General features: G+C 46.0%; 1 protein-coding gene across 1 annotated transcript in view; it reads left to right on the top strand.

Annotated features, from left to right (window-relative positions):
* DOCK2 (dedicator of cytokinesis 2) overlaps window positions 1-15,492 on the top strand; it is a 407,441-nt gene that overhangs the window by 329,940 nt on the left and 62,009 nt on the right. Inside the window, exons 31-32 of the mRNA XM_082836577.1 lie at window positions 5,557-5,657; window positions 5,750-5,808. Coding sequence (XP_082692703.1) covers window positions 5,557-5,657; window positions 5,750-5,808 — 160 coding nt within the window. The remainder of the gene's footprint in view (window positions 1-5,556; window positions 5,658-5,749; window positions 5,809-15,492) is intronic.

Here is a 15,492-nt window from a genome sequence, read left to right as displayed (position 1 = left end):
AAGGCTAACAAGAACCAAGAGAGAAGAAGAAGAGCAATTTTAACAGAAGAGCAGAGTGGTTAAAGAATGCAAGTTCTGGAGACAGATGCACTTGGATTCAAATGCCAGCTTCATCATTTTGTAACTGTGTGACCTTGGGCAAGTTAGTCAACCTCTCTGGGCCTCAGTTCCCTGTTCTCTAAAATGGGGAGAATCATAATACCAATAGCATAGTTTCTGGGGAGGATTTAACAAGAACACATGCGGCATTCTGGGCTCATTAATGAACTCATTCAACAAATATTTCCTGAGTACATGTGGGGTTAGACATGATCCTAGACACTGGATATACAACAGGGAATAAAAAGATGAGTTTCTTGCTTGCATGATGCTTACATCCGGTAGAGGAGACAGAAAATAAATCAGTTCTGCTTAAAATATGTCATGAATCCTGTGAACAGGGTGTAATGAGGGCAAATAATGGATGGATCTAGTTTAGTCCAGGCGGGCTGGGAAGGCTTCCCCTGGAAGTGATTTTTGAACTGAGATCAAAAGGCTGAGTAGGAGTTTACTAGGTAGCAATTTCCTCATTTTGTCCTTATAAGTACCCCCTTTAGATACTATCTAAAGTCTCAGAGAGGTAGGGTAACTTGCCCATGACAGTGGAGCTTGTAATTAGATTGGAATTCTGGGAGGTGACCTGACGGTATCTATGAAAACAAACAACAAAGACAACACAAACAATAACAGTATCTGCATAGACCCTGTGCCTTAGCAGTTCCACGTCTAGGAATGTATACTACATAACAGTCTCTCATGCATAAAGATATATAAACAAGGATGTTGATTACAGCACCAATGCTGAAGAAGAAAAGAGTTGGAGTCAAGCTAAATGTCTATAAATAGGAAATTGGTTACAATTAAAGTACATTCTTAGAGCAGAAGACCATGCAGCAATAAAAGAGAATGAAGCAGATCTGTATATGCTAATGTGGAAACATCTGCAAGAAATATTGATGAGAGAAAAAAGCAAAGTATAGCAGACTATTAAGAAAAGATGTCTATACATATGTTTGTTTATACACAAAAAATTTTGGAAGGATATCCAGGAAATTGTTAGCAACATTTTCTTCTGGGGAATTAGACTAGGGTCCAAGGTAGGATGGAAAATAACTTTTGATTATTTAATCTTTTCAATCATTTAATTTCTTTCACTGTGTGTATATTACATTTATAATTTTTTGAGAGTTAATTAAAAATAGCTGAATTCTAAGTACACCCACTAGCGGTATGACTGGGTGGTTGTTTAATTTATCTGGATCTTACTGTTTACATCTGCGAAGTAATAGATTTGGACCAGATGACCCTTAAATTTATTCCAGCTTTAACCTTCTTTTGTCCTACGATTTCAAAATATGAAATTCCCAATCAGAAATCACCTTACTTCTTCCCCGGGGAAAAGGAACCTGTGTGTTTTGCCAAAGATTCTGTGGCTTCTCTGAGCCATCCAGGCTGGGCTGTTAATAAAATGCCACCAGGCAGCTTGGGCCAGGGAGGAAAGAAAAATCTGGGATCTTTTGAAACAACTGGAGAATCTCTCTAACAAAATGGTGATCAATAAATAAATATTTTCTGGAGCACAACTGTATTCAAGCCATCGTACTGAATTTAGCATTAGGGATACAAATAAGTAGAAGCCAGAACCCTTGGTACTGGTGGAACTTACAATCGGAAAAGACAGGGCTTACAAATGCTCTACGACCAGTACTTACAACAATCCTTTATGGTAGTTACCATTATTTTTTCCATTTTACGAGTAAGGAAAATGAGGCTCAGAAAGGTCAAGTAGCTAGCCAAAGACAGCTCAGCTAGTAAGAGAGAGACTGGTATCCATTCCCTAGTCTGTGAGACACTGATGCATGTGCTCTTAACCACTGGAGGATCCTGTCACGGGAAGTGAGTGGAGCACAAGGTCAGGTGCGGAACGATGGACCCATGTCTGTGGTTGCACCTACTAAGTGCTCCTCAGATCCGGAAGGGTTGAGCAGACCTGATGTGCTCTGCCTTCTGGGAAGGCCTCATGAAGGAAGTGGGTCTCGAACTGGGCTTTGATGAAAGGATGGAAGTTAGATGCTGCGGGTGTGAGAACCACTGTGAGCAAAGCCACGGAGGCCAAGACGCTTGTGTTCTATCTGTGAGTCTGAGCAGATCAGCCCCTCCCTCCTCCCCAGGCAGTTTGCTGAGGGAGATAACACTGGAAATTGCCTGAAAAGCCGGGTTAGTTCATTTGGTTCTGATTCTTCAGGAGCAAGAGTCAAGGAAGGTTCAGGAAAGAAGCATCATGAGTGCCCAGCCGTGTCTAGTTGTGGCCACTGCTCAGCTCTCAGGCACTGCACAGAGCCACTGACCATGACGGCCTTCCCTCAGTTCCAAAGTTGGACCCACAGAGCCTCATGGGCAGAACTGGGCAGGGGCTGTGAGTGAGACACTTAGGGGCACCGTTTCTGATCCACTAAGAAGAAGAAGCACTGGATCTGTGGTCTCATGGTCCACGAAGATCTTCAAGGAGAGAAGTCAAAAGAAAATCAGGTGCACTCCTAAGTATATACCCAAGAGAACTGAAAACATACATCCACACAAAAACTCATGTGTAGCTGTTCATAGCAGCATTATCCATAATCGCCAAAAGGCGGAAACAAACCAGATGTCCATCAGGGATAAACAAAATGTGGTACATCCATATATATTTATACCCAGAGTAGTATTCAGCAATAAACAGAAACGAAGGACTGACACCTGTGACAATGTGGATGAACCTTGAAAACGTCATGCTTAGTGAAAGGAGCCAGACACTAAAGAAAGGTCACATATTTTCTGATTCCATTTCTATGAAATGTCAAATCCACAGAGACAGAAGCAGCTTTGTGGTTGCCAGGGGCTGAGGAGGAAGGAAGAATGGAAGTGACTGCTAATGGGTGGACGGTTTCTTTTTGGGGCAATGAAAATGTTCTCAAATTAAGTAGTAGTACCTTGTGAGTATACTCAAACCCACTGAATGATTTACTTTAAAAAGTTAATGTTATGATATGTGAATTATATCTCAACTTTAAAAAAGAAAATCAGGAATGTGTGATAGAAAACATTTTTGAAGGACCAAGTCAGGTAGAATAGAGGCTAGCAAGAAGCTTAATTAGATTTGACAGTGTCTAGGTATTCTCAGACATGGTTGGGAGAGGGGGATTTCTGGAATTAGTCTCAAAAGTGATACCAATTCAACTTACTTTGTCACATACCTATTTCCTGTTGTAACCTGATTATTCTTATGAAATCCCCTAAATTCAGGAATTTTTCACCCTAGAAATAACCCATTCCATGTCCTATGACCAAGTTTTCCCATTCCTTGGCTTGTGGTTTCATATCCTGGTCTTAGATGGGAGGAGGTGTGAGCTCTGGGCTTACGCAGACCAAAACAGTACATTTTCAGAACCTGCAAGTCATGGGGACGTCAGGAGGAAGGACAGTCAGAGTGGCTGAGAGACGCCAGGAGGAAGGACAGTCAGAGTGGCTGAGAGACGCCCTGACCTTTACTGTGTTTGGATAAGCGAGGTTACTACGGAAACAGAGGAGCCTGAGATCTGATTCTCAGGGTGATGGGCAGTTTTTGGAGGACTTTGAGGAAGGGAGTGATACGATATGATCCTTCCGGGTTCTGTGTGCAGAGTTGACTTTACGGGGGCCACAAGCCAGGAGGTCACTTCACTGCACCCCTGGAGAGACTTGGTCTTTTTGGACTCTGGGAGATAAAATTTCAAGTAAAAGAAGGAAAGCTCATTTCCTCAACAGAGTATGAGCTGCACAAGGGCAGGGACTGCTGTCTGTATAACCATTGCCCTATCCCCACGTGATGATGATGCCTGGCCCGTTGAAGATGTTCAATAAATATATGTTAATGCATCCTCAGCTAAAGACTGATCACAGCGTGTAGAAAGAGACTTGAACGTCAATCGGAAGGCTTGGGTTTAAATCGCAGCTCTGCTGTATGTTTAACAAGCTGTGTGACCTTAGGCAAAATACTTAAGCCTCAGTCTCCTCAACTGTAAAATGGGCCTAATAATGGCTACCAAGTTTTGAGAGATGAAAGGAGGGATGTGTGGGAAAGTGCCTGGCCCATGGTAAAATGAAGGGCTTGTTTTGCTCCTTTCTGAAACTGGAACCACAAGCCCACATGAAAGTAATACTCTGGGCAGCAGTAGGGGCTTTATCAAGGGTAGAGCTGCCTTTCATTTAGTCTTGGCCATCTGAAACTTCCGATGAACATCTTTGAGTGAAGGATGAAGGTCTCACTGGCAGGTGATTTCCCCAGCTGGTGTTAACCCTCCCCTTGCTAGTCAATGTTTAGAGGAGGCTGGAAGTGTGTGGGCTTTGTCCAGCAAAGCCGCCCCCCACCTGCTCCTTGCAGGGCCATGGCATCTCGTAATAATTGCCCCTGAGCACCGAAGGCACCAGGTTGTACTATTTGCTTTGGTACCAAAGGAGTCACTAGAATAATGAAAAGAATAATAGGGCAAACCAGTGCTTTGGGGCTCTTACTGAGATTCATGCCCTTTAAACACATCATCTTTACCATAGCCCTCTGCAGTGGATACACAGGTACCCCTTTTGCAGATGGGTTCACTGAGGCTCAACAATACCTTGGTTTGGGTCTCCATCTCGGTTCTGTAGCCTGTGTCAATATCACTGTCACTGCTGCTAATCTTTGGAGCCCTTGCCCTGCGCTGCACACTTGACCTGATCTCTTTCACCATGAGCCGTGGAGTGGGTTCTAGTATTAGTCTCTTCATTTAGCACCAAGAGATCATGTAAATGTGATGGTTATGACAAGCTTACCTGTAAACTTGGCCCTCAGTGGTTTTTGAACTCAAATTAGCATTGCAATCACCCAGAGTACTTGTGAACACACGGATTTCTGGGGTCCGATTCAGTAGGTCAGGGGTGGGTCCAGAGCATTTGCATTTCTAATGAGCTCCCACGTGCTGCTGGTACTGCTGAGCAGAGCCACACTTCAGAACCATTGAACTAAAGAGAAGGAAAAGGCAAAATATTCTAAGCTGGAATAGGTTGCAGGCTGGTCCTCTGAGCTGTCGGGTGAATTAGGGAGGACTTCCGTAGAGGCTGAGAGGCTCTGAAATACTTAATCCCTCATCACCCTCTACTTCTAGGGCAGAGAACCAGCTCACCAGGGCACCCAGCTGGGGCGACTTGTCTTTCAAAAAAACAAAATGAAGCAAAACAACAACAATGAAAAAGCAGCCCTAAAGTCTTCCTCCTTGCCCAAATCCAGAGATTTGTCAGAGAGAGGATGTGGTCGGCACCTAGAGAAATCCATCAGTTATCCTCGCTCTGGCCGGGATGTTAATTTCAGAGTCAGTGCCAGTTAGAAAATTGCAGCGCACAGAATTAAACTGGTTCTGCCTCGGTCTTCTGCCATCTTCATAAATTATTCACGTTACCCAGCGTTTAATATGCTTTCCCACTTCAGACCCTCTCCGTGACTGTTCTCCGCTCTTTCATTTACAGCTGTGGAACAACTATTTTCATCTGGCGGTGGCTTTTATCACTCAGGATTCTCTGCAGCTGGAGCAGTTCTCACACGCCAAATACAACAAAATCCTGAATAAGTAGGTTGCATTTGGATCTCTTGAAAGGGGGGTAGGGGTTCATGAGAATCTCTGAGATGGTGACTGAAGCAGACATTTTTTGTTCCTCCTAGGTACGGGGACATGAGACGGCTAATTGGCTTCTCCATCCGTGATATGTGGTACAAACTTGGTGAGTAGGCACACACAACCAGACAGACACCATCTGCACAGGCCAGGCTCCTTCTTGAAGACCATCCGTTAGAGGGCCATGGGGGCTTCAGCAGTGGGAGCTTGAAATAATAGTCTATCGCTGTACGCACCCCGGGTCCTTAATAAGTGCCTGATAAGAGAGGGTGCCCATCCCCCAAATCCCACCCCCCAAAACAGCTGTGGATCTGCTTCTCCTTGATGCCCCTGAGGGGTTAAGAACTCAAACTGGATTTTACAAGAAGGAGAAAGAGCACGACTGCTGTGGGAGTATACGTCACACGTGTGCTTTCTGCTGACTGGTGGCCGTTCTGCATCCCGCTTCCTATGTGATGTAGTGATCTACAAAAGATCCTCCAACCGCATGGGGGAGAATTGTTTCCATGGAAGACAAAGGTCTTTTGCGGTATGTTTGAGCTGAAACGTGACCCCAGAAGCTGTCCCTGCTTCAGTGAGCTGCAGGAATCCTGTGTGAGCTGAGTGGCATCTGTGGGAGGAAAGAAGGGGAGATGGAGTCCGCCAGGCATTTAGGGAGGGTCTGAGTCAGACCAGGGCTAAGGAGATCTTTATCTAGTCTTCACATCACCTTCTGCAAGATGGAAACATTACCCGCTCCTTTTACTGATCAGGAAACTCAGAGAGGGAAGCAACTTGCTTGAGATGAAACAGTGGCAAATCCCAGAGCTTGGTTTTGATTCCACGAGGCTGGGGGCCACATACCTCGCCCAAGGCGTGAATCCTGCTCCATAAATAGGTGCGGAAAGGATGAATGGGTAGATGGATGGATGAATAAATAGTAACAAGTAATGAACCATTTTCACCTCCGATTTTTGGGCACCCTCCTTGACTCTCTGCTGCCGAATTGCTCTGCCCTGGGCCTGGATGTGGGCCCTCTTCAGTCGAGCACTTGCAGTGCTGTGCCCATCTCTTAGATTCAACCTATATCACCTCCCCTGACTTTGCTTCTTGCCTCCCCAGACATCTTAGTGTCTTTCAGTTCCCATCTGATTTCCTGGACAGCCGTTCCTCACCCTTTCCAGCAAGGCCCGTTCGTTGTGGGGAAAGCACAGTGGATATCAGCCTGGGTTTTGTGTTTGCCGGCAGCAACTCAACGCAGGCCAAGAGCACATACTGGTAACAGGAGGGTTGTGAACTGGCTCACAAAATCAAAGTGAGAGCTGGGGAACCAGGCGCAGAACAGACTCTACATCTCTGCCTGGGGCCTTGCCCCGTCATTTACATGCTATGAGGCCCAAAGCCAGGGGACTGAGTGACACTGGGCCTAACCTGGGGAAACAACATCTTCTCCAGGGTGCTTACGAGGGTCATGAGAGCAAATACTGGGAGAGTGAGGCCATGGAGGCCACACCCATGTCAGAGTTTTTATCATTATTTTCACCCTCGTGCCATCAGGAGGGAGCCTCATTTTCCTGTTCTAGCTCAGTAGTCATCAAAGCCAGGCCTGTGTCACTAAGGCCTGAAGGGCAGGGCCCGGGCAGTGCCCAGGCAGGTAATGTAAAAGAGTGAAGGGGCTGATGTATGTTAAACCCACAGAAATCCATAAAGCAGGGTACTATCAACATTTGGGGTTGGATAATTCTTTGTTGTGGTGGCTGCCCTGTGTATTGTAGGACACTTAGTAGCATCCCTGACCTCTAGCCACCAGATGCCTACCCACCAGATCCTCCTTAGTTGGGTTAACCAAAAAAAGTCTCTAGACATTGCCAGATGTCGTGTGTGTGTGTGTGTGTGTGTGTGTGTGTGTGCGCGCGCACGTGCGTGTGTGTATACAGAATTACCCCCATTTTTAAGCCACTATCATAAATAAATACCATCTCTGCCCTGTTTTTCTAGAACAGCATACCTTTCTCACTCTATCTTTTGTTTTTCCACTTTGGATAATGACAGGGATGTAAGAAATACTTTATGTTTCATTCACCATTACCCTGCAATAGGGAAAAACAAAAAAGCATAGTGCAAGTGAAGGTCTACCTGGTAGCCAGCATCTGGCCTCAGGGGTCAGGATTATAGGAAGGAGTAGGTGGCCTGCAGCAGAGTGAAGCAGATGTGCCCCAGCTAAAAGGGACAGTTGCTGTCCTGCTCTGGTTGACCGCCATCCTTTTACAATGCAAGGCCGACATTGTCACATCTTCCGTTTTTTCAAACGAAGCCAGGAAACATAATTTTTAAATGCATTTTCCAATTTATGAATATTGGTGATAACTAATTGAAAGTTTTTAAAACACTGAATGTGTCCAGTGAAACATGGGGCCCAGATTCGGTTTGCATATGAGTTTGCATTCTTTGCTTTACAACAGCAAAGAGGAGGTAAAGCCGTGGTGGGCTTCCTTTCCCAGATCTACATATCAAGCTTTGCCAGAATTGCAAAGCAGGGATCTGTGCTTTGTTTGTTTCTAGTTCTTCCACACAGCCTGCTCTTTTCTGAATGTCCTTCATTGCCGTTGTTTTGCACACAGAAGATTTTATTTAGATATAGATTATGTTTTGGCAGGCGTTCCTGTGTTCCCAATTATGCTGATGAATGAAAAGATGTTACCAAATATTCCACCTGCTTAGAATCACAGAACATCAGAACTGGAAGGGCCCTTTAGAGATCATATTGTCCAGCATTTTTCAAACGTTTATTTTTAGCTGAGGACCAATAAAAAAAATATCCTGCTCAACACAGAAATTGGATGAAAGCCAAGCTATTCTAATTGAAGTCGAGTGGGGGGCCCAGAGCCCGTTATAATGGGCCTCTCCTGAGCTCCCATGTAGACCCCTGTGGATCTTCTGGGGAGAAATCCTGAAGTACTTCAGAGAATAGTTTGAAGCTACAGGTCTGGTCCAACCCACCATTTTACCAATGAGGAAACTAAGGCACAGAGAGACAAAGAGGTGTGTACGAGATCCTGGAGTGGATTAGCGTTAGATTCAGGGCAAGTACCCTGGCACGAGTGTTTGTCCAGAAGCATCACAAACTTCTTGATGTATTCAAGTACCTGTAGGATGAATTAATGTAATTAAAAGATATACTTGTTAGGGTATGGGGGTTGCAAGAAAGAGATGCTGACTGTGGCCGCCTTAATCAGGGAAGGTACTTATGGGAAGGGCAAGGGGAAATGGGCTACGAAGGGTAGGGCCAGAGACACTCAAGGATCCATGACAGGTGGTGTGACATTGCCTTCAGAATGTTCCATCCCAGCATCACTCTGCTAAAGGTCCAGTCTCCAGGGGACACCATTCTATTGGCCTTCCTTGGATGACCTCTCCATCAATGCCCCCACCAAGCCTACATCCCTCAAGGGAGGCAGAATTTCCCAAAGGAAAACGTTCATGGAGTTGTGAGAGGTCAGACAAAGGCACAGATGTCCACAGCAGAAAACAAAAAGTAAAGGATGCTGCTGGCAAGGATGGCGGAGGCTCCAAGGAAGAGGAAGGTATATCAGCCTGAAGGGGTTTTCCTGCTGCTAATTAGTTACATGGCTGCCTTCTCTTTGCCTATCTCCTTCAGGGATAAGGGGAGGCAGAGTGAATGGATGGTTCCCCATCCCCACCCCACTCCGCGTTCTGCCAGATGATGTCATTAGCACACTTTCTCTAACGTGCTAATGAGGTTAATCTGCTAATCCAAACCAGGACTAAGCACTGTATACATGAGGGCCCAGTGTAGTGAGAACACTGCCTTGGGTAATGATGGGTTTTAAAGTGCAATTTGTGGAATATCCAAGACAGAGTGAAACTTAGAAGCTATCTGTGGCAGACGAGGCTGAGTGCCCACACAATAGCCATTCCAGCCTTCTTCCTGGCTAGGTGATCCCTGATTTTTTTTTTTCATGATCGCAATTTGCTCAGTTAACAATGACTTATAACAGGTGATGGCCATGTGACCCCTGCTCTAGCCAATGAGAATCAGAAGAAATAAACTTCCTGGGGCTTCAGGAAAACATTTTTTTCCCAATTAAAGTAAAAGGAAGGGGGACAAATTCAATGAGCACAACACATTTTTTGCCCATAGTCTTTCCCCCTCTTCCTTTCTGGGAAACAATAAGATGCCTGGAGGTGTGGTAGCCACCTTGAAGCCATGAAGACCAGAGTCACACCCTAAGGATGGAGGAGCAGCTCTGGACTGACCATCTCTGGCTTCTTGTTAAGGAAGAAAACTAAAGCAGAACTTACTCAGTTTAGCCGTGGCGATCAGATTTCTGCTACATCCCTATCTGATACATACATCATCTAATTCAATGCCGTGATTTTACAGAGGCCCAGAGAGGCACAAGGACATCCCCAAGGTCAACAACAAATCAGTGACAGCTGAGGCAAAAGAGCCAGACTCTTGACCTCAAGTCCAATGTTCTTACTAATAATGTGTTTCAGAATATGCAGATTACTTTCCAAGAGTATGAAGTAGCCAACTGCGTTTTTCAAAGACTGCTGATAATGAGTAAATCATGATGCGTGTGAAGTTTTAAACTTTTGTTTTAATGCCCAGTGCAGTCAGGGCATCGTCACAGTGAACATCAGTATCATCATCTTTTTCTCATCAGGAGAGATTTGAGCAACCCTGTGATTATAAGATAGCTAATTGCAAAGATAATCCCAGGCTGGAAGATTATTCAGGGAAAAGTCTAGACATCTGTGTGTGTGTGTGTGTGTGTGTGTGTGTGTGTGTGTGTGTGCGCGTGCGTGCGCGTGTGTGCTTTTGTGAGAGAGGGTACATGCAGGGAGGTCTTTATGGAGAGAAGGACCATATGTTGGTACTAGGACCCAGCCACTAAAGGGTTAATGCCATTTGAGTCTTGGAATCCTGGGATGATGCCAAATATAATGTACTCTTCCTGATAACGTAGCATCATAACATTTGATTTCTGCTTAGAGTGAAGCAATGCACGTTTTGCCAAAATAACTGTACTTAACCATCCCACATTCACTTGGGTTTAATGCCGGTCTGCTGTGTTAACAGTCTTCATGGGAAAGAAAGACAAATTCCAGCGGCCGGCATCATGGCCTCACACGTGGGGAGGTCACTCCCGGCAGAGCTGTGAGAGCAACTGCACCATTACTTTTTAAGCATCTGTGGGGTGCCCAGCTTGGTGCTAAGCTCCAGGGAAGGGCGGGAGAGTTGGGAAAGTATAAGGCACAGTCCCTGCCCTGCCTGGAAGAGCCTACCATCCGGCTCTGAGAGTAGAACAAACTAAGAGTGTAAAGAACAAAGTAAGAGCATGTTCTTTAATGTGAAATGTGTGGTGGAGACTCAGGAGTTCAGGCAAACAGGAGGATGGCTCTTTTGAGTAAATGGCTCTTGAATTAGACCCCAGGGTGGTCAGAACTGAAACAGAGGGGAACGGGGGAGGGGCAACTATTCCAGGAGAGCAACCAGCCTAAGCAAGCATGACTTCCTAGAGTTGGGCAGAAGCTGCTGGGAAGAAATAGGAAATGGGATTAGAAAGGCATCCATCCATCCACCCATTCACTGATTCATTTAACAACAAATATTGAGCACTGTGACAGGCAGCATAACAGCTCCCCAAAAATGTCCAAGTCCTAACCCCCAGAACCTGTGTATAAGTGACCTTACATGGCAAAGTAGACTTTTTAGGTGTAATTAAGGATCTTGAAGATGCTAAGAGTATCCTGGAGTATCCACATGGACCCAATGCAATTACAGTGTCCTTGTAAGTGAGGAAAGGAGGCAGGGGAGTCAGAGAAAGATTAGAAAAAGCAACACCATTGGCTTGAAGATGGAGGAAGGGGCCATGAACCAAGGAATGTGGGCGACCTCCAGAAGCTGGAGAAGGGAAGGAAAGAATTTCCTCCTTAGACCCTCCAGAAAGAACTCAGCCCTGCTCACACTTGACTTTAGCCCAGCGAAACCCATTTCAGACTTCTGACCTCCAGAAGCATAAGATTCATCTGTGCTGCATTAAGCCACCGTCTGTGGTGATTTATAATAGCAGCAACAGGAAATGAAGACAAGTACCCTGTAAGTGCCAGGCACTATGCCTGTAGCTGAGGCTACAACTGAAAACAGTTGTAGTTAGAGACATAGCCCCCAGCCTCAGGGACTTTGCACTGAATAGTAACAAACTAATTGCGGAGCTATTTAATTATGGTTGCAAGGGGACATAGCTGTAGAGCAGAAGCTGGGGGCGTCCAGAGAGTGTGTAAAGAACTCCTGCCTAGTGAGTGAGCTGAGGGGGCCTTGATGAGGAACGGGGGGAGCCCTGAGCTCCAAAGCAGTGCTGTCCTAAGGAACTAGCATGTGAGCCACCTGTCTAAATTCAAATTCTCTAATGTCCAAATTTTTTTTTAAAAGTATTTAAAAAGCAGTGAAATTCGTGTTAACAATATGTTTTATTGAACCCCATATTCCAAAGTGTTATCATTTCAACATGTAACCAATATAAAACATTACTGAGATATGTTACCTCTTTTTGGTTTGTTTTCCAGAACTCTTTCTTTGCAATCTAGTGGGGTTTTTTACACTTACAGCACATCTCAGCTCGGAGTAGCCTTATTTCAAGTGCTCAAAGACACATGTAGCCAAGTAGCTTCCATACTGGATAGAGAACGAGTAAGATTTACTTGTGGAGGCGGTGGTGATAGGATTCAGGGCGGTGATGGGGTCAGGGAGAGGGAGGGAAGAGCATGGTGGGCAGAAGGGGGCAGTGTGCAGGCCTGAGGAGGGGGAAGCAGGGCGAACCGGAGGAACAGGAGGCAAGCCAGCGGAGGGAGGCTGGGGTGTGCAGACGGAGCATCGGGCCCAATGGGCCTGCGGAGCAGTGGGACCCATGGAAGGACTGTAAGCTGTGGACCAACATAATCAGACTGGGGCTTTTCAGACATCTTTGAGAACAGATAAGAACATGTTTCGATCGGATAGAGAAGGGTTCAGCGGGTGGTGAATGTCAGCCATGGGAGATAAGATACGTCTAATCCGACCTTCTTCCCACGCCAGCGCTTTACTCGAGAGGTGGACAAACAAGCTGACTGGACTGAGAAGTTCTGTGAAAAGCCCCAGGGGGCTCCATGAGGTCGGGCCCGGTCTCCTCACATTGCTTTTTCCAGAACCCACCCTAGGCTGAGCTTGTACTGCTCAGCGTCATCGTCATAACCAGCGTCGACGCTTCCTGAGCCTTTCCGATGAGCCAGACCCTGTACAAAGCCCTTTGTTTTAAGCTTCTCAGCAATTCTTCCAGACAGGGATTATGATTATTACCTCCATTTAACGGATGAGGTAACAGAGGCTCAGGGACATTAAGTGACAGGCACAAAGCCACACGGCCTGGAGTGGCAGTGGGGAGACTTGACCCAGGTTATCAGGGCCCGGAGGGAAGCCGGGGCCGGGCACGTTCTGGGTAACGAGGAGAGAAACAACCGCTTGTCTTAGAGCAGTGCTGGGAGGGCGATTTTCCAAGCCTGGGAAGGTGGAGCAGAGATCTGTGTTCTTTCTTCCTCTTTTGAAGTGAACGAGTGGCCTTTCCTGAGCAGCCCGACTTTATTTCAGAGTCCCCAAGAGGCTTGCGGGACGCTGAAATCCAGGGGGTGGTAACTTGCCCTCATCCCATTCATTTCAGGGTCTGTGCCAGCCCTCGCGGGGCCTCACGCCCTCAGCTCGAGTGCGCCTGGTGCCCTGTCAGCCCCCTGAGGTGAGCGACTTGCCCACCTTCGTGCTCAGCCTGGTTCACGCGATTGTCTCCTCCCTTCCTTCTTCCTTTCTTCTTTCTTTGTTTCTTTTTTGCCAGCTCGCCTTCTTAGTGCCCTCAGACCCTTGGCCTGCAATCTCACGGTCTCTTCCTGAGAGGGGTGATAGACAAGGCCATTGCACAAACTGGAAACTGAGGCCGGAGAGCACAGGGGACTGCTTTCCACCAGCACACCTAAGCTCTTCCTTGTGCTCTCATTACCACCAGATCGTTTCCTGAAGCCTGTGTTCCTCGGCATTTGGATTTATCCTGCTGGCTTATCGGCACTTTGTATCTGTTCCCAGTGAGAGTCTGCTTCCATTATGTGAAAAAGACCCTCTCGCCCATTCCCTTCCTTGCCTTTTTTTGAAAACAGCAGCAGACGTGTCCCTCGAATGAGGAATTTTTTTTTTTTTCCCAAATGAGTTTGCATTCACTTAGCCACAAATATGTTCTCTGTGTTTGTGTGCCTGTGTGGGCATCTATGATTATAAAGGCACACATTCAGATTACTTGCACACAAAATCCAATGTGCTGAAATTCCATTTTTGATGTAAATGAATAAACTTTCTTTCTGTAGCATTGTAAGTGCCGTTGAAATCCCACCGCATTTAGAGAGCAGCATCTCTTTCTCTCCTCTTTCCCTATTCTTCCAAACATCTCTTCCACTGAATGCAGGTCCAAAGTGTCTAAGAAGTCCCTGGTCCATGGATGTCCGCTCTTTATTTTAAACCATCTTAAATATATCCTTATCAGACCCAATGCCCTCCAGTATTCTAAAGCCCTTTGTTGTATAAGCAATTTCTCCTCCATGGTGGCTTATCTGACAGTTTCTCATTTACCTTCTACTTATTATTGCAGTCGACTTTGAATTTTAAAACCCCACTGAGGGTTTCAAGGATCTTGAAGGACTAAATCAGAAACCTAGATTAGCAGTTACTATAAACCTTCAGGAAAGCTCGTTTTTTCCCCCCTTCTTTTCTCTTTGGATCAATGTGAAGTACAATCCAAATACATCCTATAATGAAGCTGATATCCTGGTTAAGTGTCTTTATATTTCACTCAACTCTCTGCCAGCCGTCATCATTTCATTCTCACTAGCCGAAGATATTCCGAGGATGATGCCTTTTTTATCTGAATTCTGGGGAAATACTCACTCCAACCTTAAGCCTCATTTAGGCTGAATTAAAATTCATTTTCTTGCCGCCTTCCCTCTTGGCTCCTTTTCTCAGCTTTATTCGAAAGCAGCGGCGCCAGGCTGTACGCCGTACCGCCTGAGTTTCTGCACCCCAGGAGCTCTCTCCCCCAGGCGGAGACCACCAGTGTGCATCCTGACAATGGGGAAAACCAGGATGGGCTTCTTAGGTTCTGAAACTCAGGAAAAGAAAGACGCAGCTGCTGATGAAACACCTGGGTGTCAGCTCAGTGACAGGGTTGCTGGGATAGCCTTGCCCATGCTCCCTAGGAAATCCCCGCAACTCTTAAGTGCCCCTCTCTTTTCCCCTCCTCTGCCACATCTGATGTGTGTATTCTGAGGAGTCTGATCCGTTCTGCTCAACAAGGCTGCCCTTCACGGTTCGTTTTGGCCAAACGTGACAGCAGCAATAGCTAACACTATATGAAGTGTGCCACGTGCCAGGCACCGTCCAGGGTGCTTGATAAATAATAATTCATTTATTCTTCACGACAACCCTATGAAATAAATACTGTTATTCTCTCCCATTACAGATGAGGACACGGAGGCCTCAAGGGGTCAACTTGCCCAACATCACATAGCTAGTTGATGGCAGAATCCATTTACATAATTCAGGCAATCTGCATCCAGAATCGGTGCCCTTAACCACTGGGCCACGCTACCCCTCCCTCTCGGTGCTGATTCTCCCGGGCTCTGGGCTAAGTATACACAGACATATTTTCACATGGTCTTCTCAACAGGTGGGCATTGTGATTGCATTTTTATAAGACACATATCCAAGTCACAT

The sequence above is a fragment of the Leucopleurus acutus genome (assembly GCF_964270905.1).
Source record: "Leucopleurus acutus genome assembly, chromosome: 3".
Taxonomy (NCBI): domain Eukaryota; kingdom Metazoa; phylum Chordata; class Mammalia; order Artiodactyla; family Delphinidae; genus Leucopleurus; species Leucopleurus acutus.
The sequence above is the reverse complement of the archived record's forward strand: the minus strand, read 5'-3'. Positions and strand labels throughout refer to the sequence as shown.